The sequence below is a fragment of the Aspergillus pseudoviridinutans genome (genome assembly GCF_018340605.1).
Source record: "Aspergillus pseudoviridinutans IFM 55266 DNA, scaffold_4, whole genome shotgun sequence".
Lineage (NCBI taxonomy): Eukaryota > Fungi > Ascomycota > Eurotiomycetes > Eurotiales > Aspergillaceae > Aspergillus > Aspergillus pseudoviridinutans.
The window spans coordinates 1069116-1086556 of record NW_025091284.1 but is presented as its reverse complement, the minus strand read 5'-3'; the positions used below and the strand labels follow the sequence as shown (position 1 = coordinate 1086556).

The 17441-nt window shown below is 44.6% G+C and overlaps 6 protein-coding genes and 1 non-coding gene across 7 annotated transcripts; 3 read left to right on the top strand and 4 right to left on the bottom strand.

Annotated features, from left to right (window-relative positions):
• Nucleotides 1-5177: 5177 nt before the first annotated feature.
• On the top strand, nucleotides 5178-7076 carry Asppvi_005828 (uncharacterized protein; the record flags this gene model as incomplete). Its single annotated transcript, XM_043301740.1, has 1 exon — nucleotides 5178-7076. One exon carries the CDS (start codon nucleotides 5178-5180, stop codon nucleotides 7074-7076), a length of 1899 nt encoding a protein of 632 aa, XP_043157675.1.
• A 195-nt stretch (nucleotides 7077-7271) lies between these two features.
• Asppvi_005827 (uncharacterized protein) lies at nucleotides 7272-8165 on the bottom strand (the record flags this gene model as incomplete). The annotated part of the gene is made up of 1 exon (XM_043301739.1): nucleotides 7272-8165. The coding sequence occupies one exon, from the start codon at nucleotides 8163-8165 to the stop codon at nucleotides 7272-7274; it is 894 nt and encodes a 297-aa protein (XP_043157674.1).
• Nucleotides 8166-8723: 558 nt separating this feature from the next.
• Asppvi_005826 (uncharacterized protein) lies at nucleotides 8724-9323 on the bottom strand (the record flags this gene model as incomplete). Its single annotated transcript, XM_043301738.1, has 1 exon — nucleotides 8724-9323. The coding sequence occupies one exon, from the start codon at nucleotides 9321-9323 to the stop codon at nucleotides 8724-8726; it is 600 nt and encodes a 199-aa protein (XP_043157673.1).
• A 1651-nt stretch (nucleotides 9324-10974) lies between these two features.
• On the top strand, nucleotides 10975-11378 carry Asppvi_005825 (alpha/beta hydrolase; the record flags this gene model as incomplete). Its single annotated transcript, XM_043301737.1, has 2 exons — nucleotides 10975-11035; nucleotides 11059-11378. 2 exons carry the CDS (start codon nucleotides 10975-10977, stop codon nucleotides 11376-11378), a joined length of 381 nt encoding a protein of 126 aa, XP_043157672.1.
• Nucleotides 11379-13974: 2596 nt separating this feature from the next.
• Nucleotides 13975-14046, top strand: Asppvi_005824. Its single transcript has one exon. It is a non-coding gene; the product is annotated as a tRNA-Ala (tRNA).
• A 564-nt stretch (nucleotides 14047-14610) lies between these two features.
• Nucleotides 14611-15258, bottom strand: Asppvi_005823 (uncharacterized protein; the record flags this gene model as incomplete). The annotated part of the gene is made up of 2 exons (XM_043301736.1): nucleotides 14611-15140; nucleotides 15228-15258. The coding sequence occupies 2 exons, from the start codon at nucleotides 15256-15258 to the stop codon at nucleotides 14611-14613; spliced, it is 561 nt and encodes a 186-aa protein (XP_043157671.1).
• Nucleotides 15259-16264: 1006 nt separating this feature from the next.
• Asppvi_005822 (uncharacterized protein) lies at nucleotides 16265-17110 on the bottom strand (the record flags this gene model as incomplete). Its single annotated transcript, XM_043301735.1, has 3 exons — nucleotides 16265-16897; nucleotides 16946-16953; nucleotides 17035-17110. The coding sequence occupies 3 exons, from the start codon at nucleotides 17108-17110 to the stop codon at nucleotides 16265-16267; spliced, it is 717 nt and encodes a 238-aa protein (XP_043157670.1).
• Between the last annotated feature and the right edge of the window lie 331 nt (nucleotides 17111-17441).

Sequence of the window (17441 nt, the reverse complement as noted above, 5' to 3'; positions counted from 1 at the left end):
TTTGATTCTAACCACAATGAGCATAACAGCATTGCAGCTAGCGAGCCTACTCATAGGACATGTGATTGTTAACTATGGGATGCCAAGATATATTATATCAGACTGAGATAAATTATTTATATTAAAATTTTGGTAATTATTAATAGACTTAATGGGAATTGAGCAAAGACTTATAACTATATATCATCTGCAAGCCAATGGACAAACTGAATGAATAAACCAGATAGTTAAGTAATACTTACAACACTACATGAATTACCAGTAAGATGATTGGGTAGTCTACCTACTAATAGTGTAGTTTGTATATAATAACGCCATTCACTCTACTATAGGGGAAATACCTTTCTTTGCTAATTATAGATATAACCCTATATTAATTAGAGAATTATGGAATAAAGTACCCACAGCAGAAGAAGCCGCAGAATTAGTAGATACTATTAATTACCTGTGAACCTAACTGTTGAGGGACATTAAATTTATAAACCTTAAAATGGTAATCTACTATGATAAGAAGCATGGGAGTACTCTAGACTTGAAAAAGGGGGAGAAAGTTTACCTACTCTGTAGAAATATTAAAACTAAGTAACTAAGTTAGAAACTGGACTATCAGAAAATTGGACCTTTTGTTATTAAGGAAAAGAAAGGGCTAGTTAACTATAAATTATGACTACTAAAAAGCATGTTAAAAATTCATCTAGTATTTTATATCTTATTATTAGAACTAGCACCAAAGAATGCAAAAATTACTGAAAATATAGAAATTAATGGTGATATAGAATAAGAGTATGAAGTTAAGAAAATCTTAAGTCATAAATAAGTCAGCGGGAAACCATACTACCTTGTGAAATAGAAAGGCTATAATACCTTAGAAAACACATGGGAGCCTATTAAGAACCTGACAGGCTGCTACTGACTTATTCAACAATACCACTAGAAGGAAGTTTGAAATGTGACTAGAAAGAAGGATCACTCATTATCTAAGTCAGAGAGGGACCTTTATCTATGGCAGTAAGGACTGGATCTTTGTTAGGAATAGGCAGATCCTCCTCATCTAACTAATCTATGACTAGAGTGTCATGATCCAGCATGTGACTGCTCTTTGTCTTTAATATTTCCTCTTGTTTTTATAAACAATGGATGTGAGCCATGGACTCTGATATTTTTAAAGAAATCTTAGCCAGATAAGCTAGGAGTTTGGATTACTCTGTGTTTAATACCAGCAGAGTTGTTTCTGTTTTTAAAATATCTTCTTTTATCTTCTCTTGAGTGCTTAATACCTGATTCCACTTGTGCTTGCTATGGAATTATTTCTTATACTTCTTACCACTCTGAGTACACTTAGTGTAATTTTGACTTTTGGAATCCATAATGTATACTATATCATAATAGGTATAAATAGCACAGGGAGATTCAACAGGAGATCTGTTAAGATAAATCGCACAGTACTGAATGAGTTAATTCCTCTTATGAGTCTTGTTATCAACTGGTATAGTGAAGAAAAATCAGAAAACTAACATACTTAGGAAAGACTACAAAGGAAATGAAAAATAACTCACCTCAGGGGCCCTATAGCCTTATGAATAAAGTTTCAAGGATGAAACACTAAGAGAGGGGGAGGTGATGTTATAACACTAATACAGCTGTATTAGCGCAAGGCGGATGTGACAGGTAGAAACTAAAGGATTAATAATCACTAATTGATCCCAAAGGATCACTGGGCGATCTAGAAGAATACTTAATCTAGATGGGTATTCTGCAGAAAAACAGTTCAGTAGTTGCTTACTAAATGGTAATACTAAATTGTCATGGAGGATAATTATTAATTACCTAAAGGATGCCATTATTGGCCACACTATCATATGATTGCTACCCCAGGAAATGGGTGACTGCTAAATGAAGGAGTATCATCTCTACTCCTAGAACTACTCTATAGATACCTTAGGAGTAGTAGAGGAAGTTGTGAATAAGTTGTGACTAAGGGACTATATAAGGATACTTATTTATACTGTATCTAGTATTCTTAGTTTAGTTCCTTGTGTTTAATATAAATTATTTACTTAAGTATAAGATTACTAGCCTAATTTATTAGTTACTCTCTACTGTTGAGTATATATACTTAATAGGCCTTGCTTCTATCTCTACTGTTATTACTCTTATATTACCTTTGGATTGTCCTTGACCCCAGAGGGTCACTGTATCATTGTATTATTAGGCTACCTGATCAGTAGGCCTCAGGTAAGTATAGGCTATAAGTCTAAAGGACTTTAGCACCCCATTCCCAAAGTAGTTGGCTAGCAGAGAACAGCAGAGACGGATCCCAGGGTGTGACAATTATCTTTAGGTATTTAAATATTAAAGATTAATATCCTTTTTACTTCTAATTTTAATTAATTAGTAAGTACTAATAAGATAATATAATACCTTAAGAGTAGTAAGTAATATTATTATTCCTGCTAATACTCTACTAATTAATATTATCTAATAGAGATAGCCCTAATTACTCTATAGATATTCTAGAAAGAGTATAAATATAAATTTCTAGCTCTTATAAAAATAGCTTATAATATACTTTTAATACCTACTATTAGTGCTAGTGTTAAGCAGCTTTTTAATTTTATTTAAGATATCTATTATTATTATTAAGGCTTGCTTAATTCTATAATAATCTAAGATCTAATACTATTTATATATATATTAAGGTTTAAAGTAGAAGAGAAGGAGCTTTTCTTTATAAAATAATATCTTTTAAATAAGGAACAGCAAGCCCTTAATAAAGAGAAAGATACTTAATAGCTTTAAGATACTCTTAAGCTAATTAGTAATAATAAAGAAGATAATAGTCTAGAGATTAGTATAGACTAGCTAGCTACCTAGCAGCTATCTAAGTATATATAGGGTAAGAGATAAAGAAGTATAGTATCTAATAGAGAGTAAGAGGGCTAGGAAGTATTTCTATTAGATAATAAAGTAGTTCTTTCTTTATCTAATATATAATAGTATATCTCTAGATGAAATTAGAAGTATATAAGGTATAAGAATAATTAGTTCCTTTATTATTAGTTATTATTATCATAGGCTAACCTATAATATATACTATATTATATATATAGCTATAGTTATATAGTAAGAGTTAATTAGTATATTAATTAGTATAGGGTTATATAATTAAGCTGGTGTTTACCTTAGATAGGACCTTAAGCTAGTATCTACCTTAGACAGGACCTTAAGCTAGTGTCTACCTTAGACAGGACCTTAAGCTAGTATCTACCTTAGACAGGACCTTAAGCTAGTATCTACCTTAGATAGGATCTTAAGCTAGTATCTACCTTAGATAGGACCTTATTAGTGCCTAAGATAGATTATAAGTGCTTAGTAAGCTTAATTATTTAGCAGGCCTTGCCTACTATATATAATACTAGCTACCTATACCTAGCTTCTTCCTTCTTTAGTAATTATACTTTATTCCTTTATAGCCTATTAGGATAGTTAGAGTACAGCCCTGTACTAGAATTCTAGCCTATAATAGAGAAGAAATAGAAGGATAATTAGAATAATTACTCTCCTACTTAGATATATAATTTAAATACTAATAAATATAAAATAGGACTATATAATTAATGTATATTATATAATCTTTAATATTTGTCTAGTTTATCTATCTAACTAGGTTACCTAAAACCTAGTTAGGTTCTATATAAAAGCCTAGAACCCAACCTGGAACACCCCCCTTAAGCCCAAAACCCAGCCTAAGTTGGGTTTGACATATGTTTCAGTTGGGTTACCCAGAACACCTGCCTAGGTCTACCTACATCCCTATATAAGGTTATTTTACCTTATATAATAGGCGGATCGGCAAGGTACATGATGAGGATTGTCTATGGAACAGTATTTTCGCTGAAATCATCAGAAATCGGCAGGCTATATCTGCCATTGCATTGCTTGATTTGGAAACTTTAGTCTTGTGTGTTTGGCTTATTCTAATTCATCGGACATCCAAAGATGTCTCGCTAGATTCTCATGATGGTAAATGTTACCTGGTTGCGGTAACCGAAAACATATTGCACGTCAAGTCAATACGCAATACTAAACCTAGAGCAAGCCTGAATGAGGTTGCGACATGCTACAATCCACTGTCCTTCACGTACTTATCATCTGACATAATGAGATTGTCTCTCCACTACGAATATAGGTATACATTATCTGTGTTGTCCGAGGCCCCGAATCTATGCCTGACAGATAACAGACTACTAGCCAACGTCTAACGTAAATATAAATATTAATCTCTACTGTCCCGTTCTTCATACAACAACAGAATCCAGTCTCAGAATTGGACAACGAAAAACGAACTTTCCGCGTGAGCTAAACAAAACCAACGACAATATGGTCAAAGGTAAACAGTAGGTGGGCGCTCTCAATCATGCCTTTAGTATGTCAGATCAGCCTATCCTCGGTTCAACCTACCCAGGACTACTGGCTAGCCTGTGTGGTCCAATTCTCTGACGAGGAGACAGGGCTCAAATCCTACTCTAAACTATGATCCGAATTTGTCCGAAGTAAAAAGACTTGCCTTGTTGGGAACTTTCCTGAACCGGGATAGCGGCATCTGTGCCCCTCATCCTCCCAGACTGCGGGGTAATTGCTCATAGATAGAGAGACAAGTGTTTTAACAGGTATGTAGATATCTTAGGAGGCATTGGTTTATGAAATTGATGCCAGATTGATCGTATAGTGGGCCTAGGGCTCAGCAGGCACGATCCGTCCCCAATATGCCATCTCACCATCCATGGATCGACCGTCGTACGACGCGATGAACCGGGATCCCCGATTCGGACCAGCAACAGAGTATTGAGTGACCTTGACGAATGGATTCCAGAACATTCGTGAAACCATGCAGCCCAATGAACCCGAAGGCCCAAATAACAGCAAACAACGAACGAACGTATGACAACTTACCAAATCAGGAACAATTGTCACCTTACCTGAAATCCTGCCGGCCTTTTACTCCCTTGCGACCAGTGAAAGCCCCCCACGTGGCGGCACAGAGATGCGGGTCTGCTCAGGACGGTGATTTATGTTGTCATCGCTTGCCACTCTGCGTCCCTTTTTTCGTACTCCTAATTCATCTGACGACAAGTGAATGCTCACTTATGAGCAGGCGATAACACTGCGTTGTCGAGATGACGGAAGAAAAGGTCGTACCAGGCAAGTTGGAAGTGGCGCTCTTTCTCGCCGCAAGCAAGGGCTACGATACGATCGTCAAACTCCTCCTCAGCACCCCCGGTGTGCGTCTCGACTTCAAGGACGAAGATGGCCGGAATGCAGTCTCCCTAGCCGCAGAGGGTGGCCATGAGAGCGTCCTCCAGATTTTGCTCGAGACCGGGGCAGTAGACGTGAATGCGGTGGATGCTAAAACAGGCCAATCACCGCTGTGTTGGGCAGTCAAAAATGGACATGCAGGCGTCGTGGGGAAATTAGTCGCCCTTGAACATGTCAACCCGAATATTTCCGATGCCAACGGCGAGACGCCCTTGTACGCGGCCGTGAAGAGTGGAAACCAGGGTATTATCGAACAGTTACTCGCACGGGCGGATCTCAATGCGAATACGCCGGACGCTGCGGGGCAGACGCCGCTATACTGGGCTGTGAAGAATGGAAACGAAGCGATTGCGGGCGCTTTACTCGGACGCGCTGAAGTTGACCCGAACGCCGCTGGTGCCGATGGACAAACGCCGTTGTACTTGGCTGTGAAAAATGGGCACGAAGGGATTATGAATCGTCTACTCGCTCGTGGTGAGATCAATCCTGACATCCCCGACGTCAATGGCCAGACTCCCTTCTATTGGGCTGTGGAACAGGGGAACCAGCCGTTTGTGGTACAGCTTCTCAAGGTGAATGCCGATCCGGACGTCAAGGATAATCATGGGCGGACGCCGTTGCTGTGGGCCGCGGAGAAAGGACACGAAGAGGTGGTTCGATTACTGATCGGGTCGAGAAGAGTCAATGTCAATGCTGCTGATGCGGTCGGGAGGACGCCGTTGTGGTGGGCTGCTCGCAATGGTCACCTACCGGTGGTCCGACTGCTCGTGCGCCATGGGGCGGACAGAGAGGCACAGCCTTCTTCTAATGCCGAAAAGGGGTCACACGGCACGCCGCTGTACCAGGCCGGCAGAAAGGGGCATGCGGATATAGTGAAATACTTGATCAAGAAGGGCGCTGACATCGATTCACCGTGCGGAGAGTCTGGTCTCCCGCTTCTGTTGGCGTTGGTGGTATACGATCGCAACAAGCGCGGGATGAAAATGCTCAATGTGCTGCTTGAGAAAGGTGCTAATGTCAACGCGAGAGATACCAAAGGGAGGACTACACTACACATTTTAGCGAAGGATGGTGATCTGGATCTGACCGCCCTGTTCCTGCAGAGAGGTGCACAGGTGAATGCTGCAGCCAAGGATGGTACAACACCACTGCATCTAGCCGTGCTTCACGAACACGACCAGATAGTCGAGATGCTCCTGGCCAATGGTGCAGACCCCGAAGCAGCCGACAGCACAGGAGACACACCCATTCATCTCGCAGTGTTGGGAGGCCACAGACGACTCGTCGGGTTGCTACTAGAGAAAGACTCGGATATCAACGTGACCAACCACTGTGGAGAAACACCGCTGCACAAGGCAGTAGAACGCGGCCATCGCAAGATGGTGGAGCTTCTTTTGAAGAACGGGGCGGAACTCGAGATGGAGGACGATTACAAGAAGACTCCGCTGCATCGAGCAGTCAAAGCGAAGAACCATGTTATGAGGTTGCTGGTGAACAAAGGCGCCAACATCCACGCAGTAGATATGTACGGTCAGACCGCACTACACATCGCTGCCGAAGCCGGACTACGCGACGATGTGCACTTTCTCCTGGGGCACGGCGCGGAAGCTGAATTGAAAGACCACAAGGGTCGGACACCATTGGATCTGGCAATCAAGGCCGGCGAGGTCGAGGTCGAGGAACTTCTTCATGAAATGAGTCTTGTCGTCGTCGACGGATCGTCGGGAAGCGAAGAGTCGGGGGCTGACGACGGTAGTTGACTGGTATTTGGAAGATGATTAAGAGTCTATGACATGGTTGGATTGGCTAACTGTATTTTTATGTCATCGTCTAGATCTGCATGAAGCGTAGTCTTCGTCTCATCCGTCATTTTACGACAACTCCTGTGGTGAACACACATAACAATAGAAATAGACATATAGGTCGATGTCGCTACCGGACAATCTCATGATTCCTTACACCTCCGCTGGCCCATGATGCTTCCTCACACCCAACGGCGTATGCCTCCCACTACTCGTCGACCGACCCATATCCTCCGACGGCATGGACGAATGTGCCACAGACCCCTGCCAATACGACTGCCCCGACATCGACGGCACGCTCTCCAGTTGCGACCTCATTTCGTCGCAGAACATGATTGACTCGCGATCCAACTTCAATTGGCTCGCCGATTTCCCCTTCTCGGGAGTCAGGGCCAACATGGAGAGCGAAGATTCTCTATCGTTCTGGTTTCTCGCGTCGATGCGCCTTTGCTTCACCCGATTGTGGATGCATCGGAAGATGCAGGCCCCTAGGAAGAAGGAACCGAGGATGCTGAAGGTGACGATAGCGGCGATGGTCCCCCGGTGGTTCCATTCTTTTAATTCGGCGGATTCGGTGGTAGTTGGTGTGGTCGTTGAGGTAGTCGTTGTCATCGTTGCTGTGGTTGTTGAGGCAGCTGTGGATGCGGATGAGGATGATGTGGTGGTACTGGATGTACTGGATGTTGTAGTTGAGGTTGTCGTAGCTGCTGCAGTGGATGTTGTGAATGATGAAGAGGTCGTTGAGGTGCTCGAAGTAGTCGTGGATTCTGAGGTTGTTGTCACATCGGAACTGCTGGTCGTTGCCACAGACTCAGTAGCGGTAGTTGATGCAACTGCATCCGCAATTGTCGTAGTATCGCGCTTTAGTATCCAATCTCCGAATCGTCTTTCCCGCTTCGAGAGATCCTTGTCATCGGGATTCGCTTCTCCTAGAGGAGCGATCTTCGTTGCCCTTGACAGGTTATGGTCTCCGGCTCCACTGAGTTCAGAATGACAAACCACCAGCTGGATCGCTGCTAATGCAGCAAATAGAACGGCCACTCGCATCTTGTGGCTGATAACTTTTCCAAATCTGTGTCTCTTTCGGGGAACAATAAACGTGGAAATACAAGCATATATATTGGTCCGCGTCAGTGGATTCCGTCCTTGGCCACAAGTTCGTCCGCAGTCTAATCCTCTTACGATTCTACACGGACTATTTTTGTCACTGCTGCCAATGATTCAAGACTTCAAAAGGCTAAATATCCACTGAGTTCGTCCGGAGTTGACAAATGTGGCTTGGGTGGGAGGACATACGTATCCGCCACGCGGCAACGACCCACAGGACTGGTTGCTTATCTGGATTTTTCTACAGTACGACGACTGTAGTCAAGCCACATTTGCTAACAATTGATTCAGACAAAATTCCTGGATTTCCTATTCTCTAGCAGACTTAGACAAAGACATGAATATCCTGCAGGGCAAGTTAGAGCGAATCAACTTAAAAATACCTCGAGAATCAAAGAACTGTCAATTCCCGCACCGCCACATTGTGGGGGCATGAAACGAATTCGAAAATGAGACATGATACTACTGAATGTCGTACATCGCAACAGCAGCAGGACTTTAACATGTGACTGTGTGTGCTGGGTAAAGTGAAGGACTAGCAGTCAAACGCAGATGTCCCGTCCATGTACCGCCGTGGTTCATGGTGCAGCAACCCCGAATCGCGCCCTGGGCGTTCAGCTTGTTGGCGCACTTCTCGACCGCCGCAAGGATAGTCTTCTTTTCAGCCGTCGTGTCGCAGTTCTCACCACTCGTCGTAGCCTCGTACGCATACCCTTCGACATAGGTGCCGTCAGAGTCAGTGCTATACACCAAGGAGCATGAGTTCTGATTTGAATTGCTCTTGATTATGGCGGCAATGTCCTCGTAGATCTCAAGACCTGCGTTCGCCGCAAGGATAACGCTCGAAATCGAATTCACGATAGTTGCTGCCGCGACAACGGTCGTGATACCGGTACGCTTCTCCAGGGTGTTATTGGTGTAAAGGGAGAGATAGTCGTCGCTCACAATATCAAAGGTCACGGTCAGGTTGGTTCCCAGACCAGCCCACTCCTCTGTAAAGGGTGTGTAGCTCACTGTTGTGACATTGTCGTTTGCACAGCATCGGTCAATAAGACCAAATGCGAGCAAAGAAGAGACAATTTTGCGTGCGTTGACCATTCTCCTGAACCCAGCCGAATGATAATGGCGCTAATTTCCGAGATGAGAACAAAAAACAGGATCCAAGACTGCATTGAAGATTTTAGGAAGACAGAGGATCAAGAGGCAAAGGAAGCAATAAGTAAAAAATGACTCTCAATTTAACAACAGCGGAAGATTTTCCTTTTATTAATACTCTGCTCACCGGGCTAGCAGCCAAGGCGCCTGCGCGATTTTTCGCATTGCTCGAGTCATGGTTGTAAGGTCGTTGCGGCTGTAAGGAAATGGTCCTCAATAGTGGGTGTTCGTAGACCTCAACTGGAGTAACGACTCAACGAGAGTAACAGTGTTAGCAGATTGGAAATTGAATGTAGTCCACTATCTGATATACTAGTTCACAATGACAGCAAACAATGGGACTAGGAAGACAGCTAAGCACAGGGTAAGCTCCAAGATCTCCACTGCCAAGGAAAGGTATACGTAGGCATTTTTTGGGACAATGGTGAGGTTTTGAGATGGGGCCATATCTAGATAAGTGAACAGTGCAATGCTTCTGTCGGAGCTATATCACTTGAGCTCCAGGAAGTGCCTTTTTATGTCAGAGTCGAAGAGTGTACCCGTTTGCAACGGAGCATAGTCTATGTTTTACACCGCAATTAAGCACCTGTGAGGCTATCGTCACACCATATCGTTCTTGTTGCCTACTAACTACTCTCACCTTCCAGCAAGGCTGTGTGGTGTGTGGCCCGAGCGGAAAGCTTCCGAATCTACCTATCGGGCGCCCACTGACTAGATGGGACTGGGGAACCAATACATGATCTCAGTGTAGAGTAATTTGGCTATTTTTCTATAGGGCAGGCAGCAATCGCACTATTTACACCTGGCACAGACTCATATCATACGATATACGTAACACATCTGTGAGTATTCCATTTCGGTCTGTCACAATATGAGAAATAGAGGTTCAGTCCTGAAATAAGCAATTTCAGGCGCAATTTAACGTCTTTGTCGATGGCCCCAATCAGACTAGTTGAATGCTACATTAGAAGGAGCGAATGAAGCTCTATAACCTGACGAGTTCTTGCTGTAGTGCATTGGATTAGACCGGGCCATTGTGGACTTGATCAGTTTTTATATCTTGTCCTTGTGTCGAGTGCGTTGGTGGTCAATTTGGCTTGGATACCTAAAGTGAACATGGCGCCTCATGATGAGAGTTTGGTCCGCTAAATTAGCTAAGTTTCGGATGACGGATGGGATTGGATAGTCATAGAGAATAGTTGAGTCCATTAAGATGAGCTCATCCGCTCTCATTCGGTAGTCGGTCCCTACCTTCATGCTGTCGGACTTACCGCATTAAGACCTTCTGATGAAACGGCAGCCTCAGTATGTCCTATGTCTTCACTGTAGGACCGTTGATATCCGCCGTCTGTCATCCTCAGAAACTTGCATTATGGCAGTCACAATGTCTCTGTCTCATGCCACTGACATAGGAATGACACTGCAATGCAAACAGAACCTCTATAGCCCCAAAGGGAATTGTCAACATCATAGGTTCAGGTCATCTATCCACCTCATTCACTCATCTGAAAGAATATGACCATAAAAGCACAGTTTCTCTGTCATCTTTCTCCTATTAGCCCATAGCACTTTCAACAATTCTCATACAGACACAATGGCTCCAAAATCAAAGCTACCATTCGACCGCGAGCTCGAATCCCTCCTTCCAGACTATGGTGAGTTAATCAGACGTGGCCAGACGCCAGTCAGAGATTACAGCTTCCGGGAGTCACTCATGAAGAGCACATTTTCCTCGGCCCTGAACAAAATACGTTGATCCTCTCGATCTTCCGCAAGGAGGGTCCGCCAGGCTCTGTGCCACAGAATCGACCACCCATTTACCACATCCATGGTGGAGGCATGATTATGGGCAATTGCTTTTGCGCCTTAAGCGGCCTGCTCGAATTCGTCCGCGACTATGACGCCATTTGCGCCACGATCGAGTACAGACTTGCGCCTGAATGTCCCTTCACTGCACCGATCGAAGATTGCTACGCTGCTGGGTACAACAGCACGTAGAAGAACTCGGAATCGACTCGGCTCGCATTGCCATTAACCACCTGGTCATGTATGCCATATTCTGGGTAGGCTTACAAGCTAATATTGGGACAATATCCCAGTCCACATGAGCGGCGCCCATTTCGCAAGCCAATCTAGCCCAGGCCTTCAACATCACTGTTGACTTGAAGGAACTAAGCCGCATTTCCAACTGACAAAAATGATAATGACCGGGAATTTGATTAAACAGATAAATAGTGGTACACCAGGACGCGCCAGCGCACGTTTATAACATAACTGTTTCCAAAGCAGACAGGCCTCTCATAGAAGGACCAGAACATATGTAAAAAAAGTTGCCAGTTGGCATAAGTGCGGCCTCAAGTCTACCTGTTTGATTGCTGAGAGGCGGATCGGTGCCCTGAGCTTGCCCAGCAAATCTGCATGCATACGATTGGCGTATTCTCAGGTCACAGATCGGGTGGGTTCGTCTCCTCTTATAAGCCAAGCTGATCTTGGAAGCCAATCGCTCATCACCTGGATGATAATCCTAATATATGTGTGTCTACCAGTGGTAACAACTTGACTAGAGTGGGTATTTGCAATCCATAGCTAGCTAAGAGTACTGTATAGAGCAATGAGTCCAGAAGGTCCCATACCCAAGATTTAGAATCAATTTATCGAATGGGGGACGGTCATATGTCTCGATCTCATACTGAATGCTTTGAATCTCATCGGTCTCCTTGCTTTACTCGTAAATTGGCCAATCCAGCAAAGCTTGTTGTCCCAATACATATGGGGCCCACAACAATGCGGGGTACTCAGGCTGGAAGTTACCAGGTAGACGATTGATCCGAATCTGGCGGTTGAGGCGGCAAGAATAATGGACGCAGCTCCTCCGTAGCTTTGCACGTCCCAGGTTCTGATCCGTTCTACAAAAGACGCAAAGTGAGGCGAGATTGGCATGGTGGAAAGGATATTGTGACTTCTGGACCACTTAAACGTCGCCATGGTTCCCACAGGAATTGGCACGCTCTGTAGTAGAACCCAACTGATAACGCCAATTCTGCTAAACTGCACAAAGACCACTAAGAGGTAGCAGATTTTCGTCCCCCGCTGAGGTTGAACATCTTGTTAGATGGAGCGCCAATTACTACTTAGAGGTATTCTGCCTGAGTGTTAGTCAGGGAAGAGACCGCGGTTTGAAAGGTGTCTAAAGGCAGACGTCACACTAAAGGCCATACGTAGGCCAGAACGGGCATCTTGGTTCCAATCTCGGTGCTCTACCGAGGCATTATTATTTAGGAATGATCTTCAGTGGTTCCAGCGATGACGATTTGGTGATGTACGGATCTAAAGTCGACAGTAACAACAGCACGGTTCCCCTAGATAGTATGCAGAACTGCAGAAGTGGCTGGCTGAAGCGGAATCGTCAATCGACAATCCAGCTACCCCGCTGCTCTACCCCAGCGGATTGGCTCAGCGGAGCTCCGCCGGGAGCCACGAGGCGTCAGGATCACCGATGCACAAGAGCTATCGGCGAACTGTTACTGGCGGTCTTTCGTTTACTCCAATCAAGCCTATACAGCTTCACCATACTGCAGAGTAGTAGGGAGATTCACAGGATTAATGGCGGCAACTGATCGACAGCTGATGAAGTCATGGTTTCATGCGGGACTTTATCAATTCAACTCAATGAAGTGGATGCAACCCCTTCACTGAGAAGCATATAAACCCAAGACTCATCCCTTCCCTCCTCCCTCCTTACCACTCACCATACTATCACATTTCAAAAGCATCATAAGCTCAATTCACATATCCAGCCTTTAGCCAAGGGAAACTCTCCAACTCTCCATACCAAACAAAATGAATCCCAACTGCCCTTCCTGCACCGAAGGCCACGGCCCTTGCGTATGTCTCTACTCTGCTCTTGTCTATGACATTGTTAGTTTCCTTACTTAACTTCTTTATAGATCTGCGATTAAGAGCAGACTGCTAAGCTGTCTTGCCACCTCGTGAGCTGACTCCGGTCCGGTGATAACGATGATGGAGGATATGACCAGGGATTTGAGTCTTTAAAGGGGGCCGCAGTTCCATGTTGATGCTGTTTGTATTGAACAGAATTCAGGGAGATTGAATCAAACTCAAGAGAGAGAGCTTTCTTTCCTGATCAACGTAAGGTTATATTCATCAGGGCAAACAACCTATTGGTAAATGTCTCAACAGACATAATAGCAGATTAAGAGACGGAGAGAATAGAACCAGTAGCCCTGTGATACATAAATCAATTTTGGGAGCCCTGAATTCTTTTTGAGTCCTCTCCAGTATGGACGTTTCCGTGGTTTCCTAGGACAAGGCCGTTCCTTAGTATACACTCTACAAACTCAGCTTTCTCTATTCTGATTCAAACCTAGATGACCGTCCTCACTTATCAATGTCGTAATGGCTGCTATTGGATTGGGCGAGAGCAGTTTCTATTGCAACGGTGTAATCTGATCGCTTGATAATAGATGGATCTGTACCTCAAATCATAGCCACTACTACCAGAAAGCGCACCGCGTTCCATAAAGAGCATTAATTGTCACATGAACGACTTACTGGCTTTCGTTCTCAACAAGTTGGGCTTGTGGTTTAGTGGTATAATACCCCCTTAGCATGGGGGTGGTCCGGGGTTCGATTCCCCGCGAGTCCATTTTTTTTTTTTTCTTTTTTCCATTTTTACCATGTGCAACGCAGCAGCATAGTCTATAGGGTCTATCTGACTGGAGTTCTTTTTAAAGACAAAAGAGGTTCTAATTTACTGCAGTCACCACGTGGCTCGTTGACTAAACACACCCAGTAACGCCCTTGTGATACATAATTGCAGCCGAGTGGCAGAATGTCCAACCAAAAGCTTTGAGAGTGGTCACTCCGATTCTTGACCGTCTTTGCATAGGGCAGCCTATTGCATCCCGTTCCGTCTCCTTTGAAGTGAATCTACAGAAACAAATTCCGGGCATAGTCAGAGTAACGATTTTTCTTGTACCTGCCCCGGTCCGTAGCTGGTGCAACCCATCATGAACCACAACCACCTTAAAGCCACGCTGATTCCCATGCATAGCCTTTTGCCGACATTGGTGAGAGCTGATTGAACCATATTCACAATAATCAATGATGCTGCAAGCCAGCCAGTCCGTGACAACCAATGCCTCTGAAACATTCAGCCTGGAGAATATGTCCGTAGGACAGCCGTGTAAAGTAGGTATTGATCGCGGGTTTATCTCGCTGAAGGGCTTGTCGAGGGTGCTCCGTAACCCCCATGGATAGACCGCTGAATGGTTGTCTTTAACCGTGCCTTCCCGCATGGCTGTAGCGAAAGCGTGCCTGGCTTCCATTGATGGCTGAACAGGTTTGCCTGGATTTCAATAGCTGTACTTGTGTTGAACGTGTTACAGTATTTGTTTGCCTTATAAGGCATCTTGGGGAGGGCAGTCTTCCGGATCCAGGCGCCGTAGCGTTCTAGCACCAATGCGTGGTATGCGCGGCGGCTGGTTCCAATTGGTTTCGGAAGCCCGGTTTGAGTCCAATCGATTTCCTTTAGTTTGGGTGTTTCGTCCTCACTGTCTGATGGCAACAACGGCTCGTAGTCATCGATGATTTTTCCGATGTTTCGCTTCTTTTTCTCCGGTTGCTTTGAGCTTGGCCTGGCGCTTTTGGAAATCTGGTTCCAGTCCCAGAGATTTCCTTTGGTTTGGGTGCAAGGTGTTTGTAAACTCTTTGACTGCCGGTAGTGGATAATGCAAATCCCTGGTTGTATCTGCAGATCCTGCTATAAGAACATTTTCTTTTTCACACCCGTTCCTTTCCTTCTTCTGAGGAACACATTTGAATTACCGTCTGTGGTGCCTTTGGAGGTTTTGTCCATTTTTGGTCTCAAAACGGCTAAGGTAATGTTCAAGGATTGGCCAGCCATTTGGAGGACCTGCGGCTCGAAACGTATGCTGCAGTCTGGACAGAAATGAACTGATTTTGTTGTAAGAAGGAAGAAGACCAGGCAAATAAGAAGAAAGAAAAAGATGCACGCAAAGAAACGAAGCCGCGTGGACCGAACCAGCATACCAAAGAGAAGAAAACTGCCAGAAGACGAGCTTGCTGGGTTCGTATCTATATAACTTAACAGGCGGATTGAAAGAATCTGATCAAGTTCGTTGAGCCAGAGAACAACCGGTGTCCTCTAACAATGCAGATCTGAAGCCTCAGACAATTTCATCAGCCCAGAGAGGCACTATCAGCTTGCTAGATATTCTAGCAAGGAAGCGGAGGCGGTGCCCCTTCAAGCGAGGGTTTCCAGGCGACGTCAAACCCCAGGCTCGACGCATTCTTGGTTGGAGAAAGCCACATTTAAGCAAGTGTTGGAATTGACCTTTGCTTGGGGACATCCGTACAAAGAGCCAAATGTTGCCTTTCTTGATGTGCTTTTAAAGTCTTGAAGTTGAGCTTGCATTCACTTACGGCGAATCCATCACTTGGCAAATGTGCCCAGAACCAATGAAGCAGGGAAGAAATCCGAAACTTTTAAGTTTTATAACACTAGTCAAGGCTCTTTTCTTAGACCAGTTACTGACACTATTGCCAACTCCGGATTATCCCCGAGGATCAACAGCAAGGAAGAGAATTTGTATCTGGACATGTGTGATGAACAGTATATACTGTCAGGGGTGGGGATGGCGCATTGCAAAGCCTAGGGAAATAGGAAGTGAATATACCAATTTGGATCATTCTGATATTCACTGTCTGTAGCAAGTATCCTATGTAACATCTTCGTCTGCGTCATTATCATATTATTAAGAATCTAGCTTTGCTGATCACCCTCTTTTTATGTTTCAACGTATAACAACGGGTCCGCAAGGGATATCGGGCAAACATATTAGTTAATACTCTACACAGGTATGAAAAATTGCATTCCAGAACATCGAATCTTGTTCCACGCGGTCATCATATTCTGACATGATCTTTCTCAAAGCAGCTAAAACAAAGAGGCGCATATCATTATCCTTTTCAAATGCCAGGCGGCTCAAATTCGATGGCATTTTGCCCATCCGAGCCACACTCGCCTCGACAGTCCCCAGTAGTACCAGAAGTGAAGGCACTGAATCTGCAATGATACCCCTGTTGGCATATTTTCCATAAGCACCCTGGTCAAAGTGGAAAACCGTTCCATCCTTAGCATCAAGCATTGCCAGCGCAAGATCGAGCTGGCCTATACAATAACAGAAATTGACAGGCGCAGAATGGTCATCCTCCAAGCGGCGGCCGATGATCAAATCAGCGTCCCAGGCGTACCGCTCTGCATCCGCATTCTCAAAGTCCCTAAGGAGGGAGGAATTCCATTGGGTAATTGGACAAATGCCAGAAGGGATGCCACTGGTTGTGAGAAATTCCCGCGTCCTTTTGTCCACCAGATTGTCAGGTACCTGTGATTCTGTAGGTTTCCAACACCAGTCTGGAGCAAAGTGGTCTCTGAGCCAGGTGGTATCTGGGCTCTTCGGTAGTGGTAGGTTGTTCTGGCAGAGTCAAGGGTTTTACTCATAGTGTCCTAGAGTTGAACATACATCGATGACTATAGACATCAGAACCCGTTGCTGGATGTTTGGGTCATTGAACAAATGGTACAATGTCCTGCAGCACTATGATAGGCGACCTGCATCGTTAATGGTCTCTAAGCTCCCATAGACGATTAGAAGGACCTCGACGGGGAGTTCCAAAAGACGACCCATTGTGTGTTGGAGGGCGCCTGGTTACGATTTCGCATGTCTTGACGTAGGTTTTCTTCAACTTGTTTGGCATTTAGAATTGCACGCTCGTTAAAAGTAGACTCGCGGTCGCGATTTACTAGACAGCCTCTGCTTGGTCAAGAAAATGAAGGTTGTATGTGTGTTCAGGGGCCTTGGAACCTCTTGGCTGCGGTTGCCTTAGACAGACGGCACAACTATTGATCCGCAGCGTACGCGGGAGCAAGAACTGATAGAGTATGATAAGTAGTCATATGTCAAATGAGCTGAGAGATGGTTACAGGTAGTGCTTAGGCAACGATCATTCTATTATCAA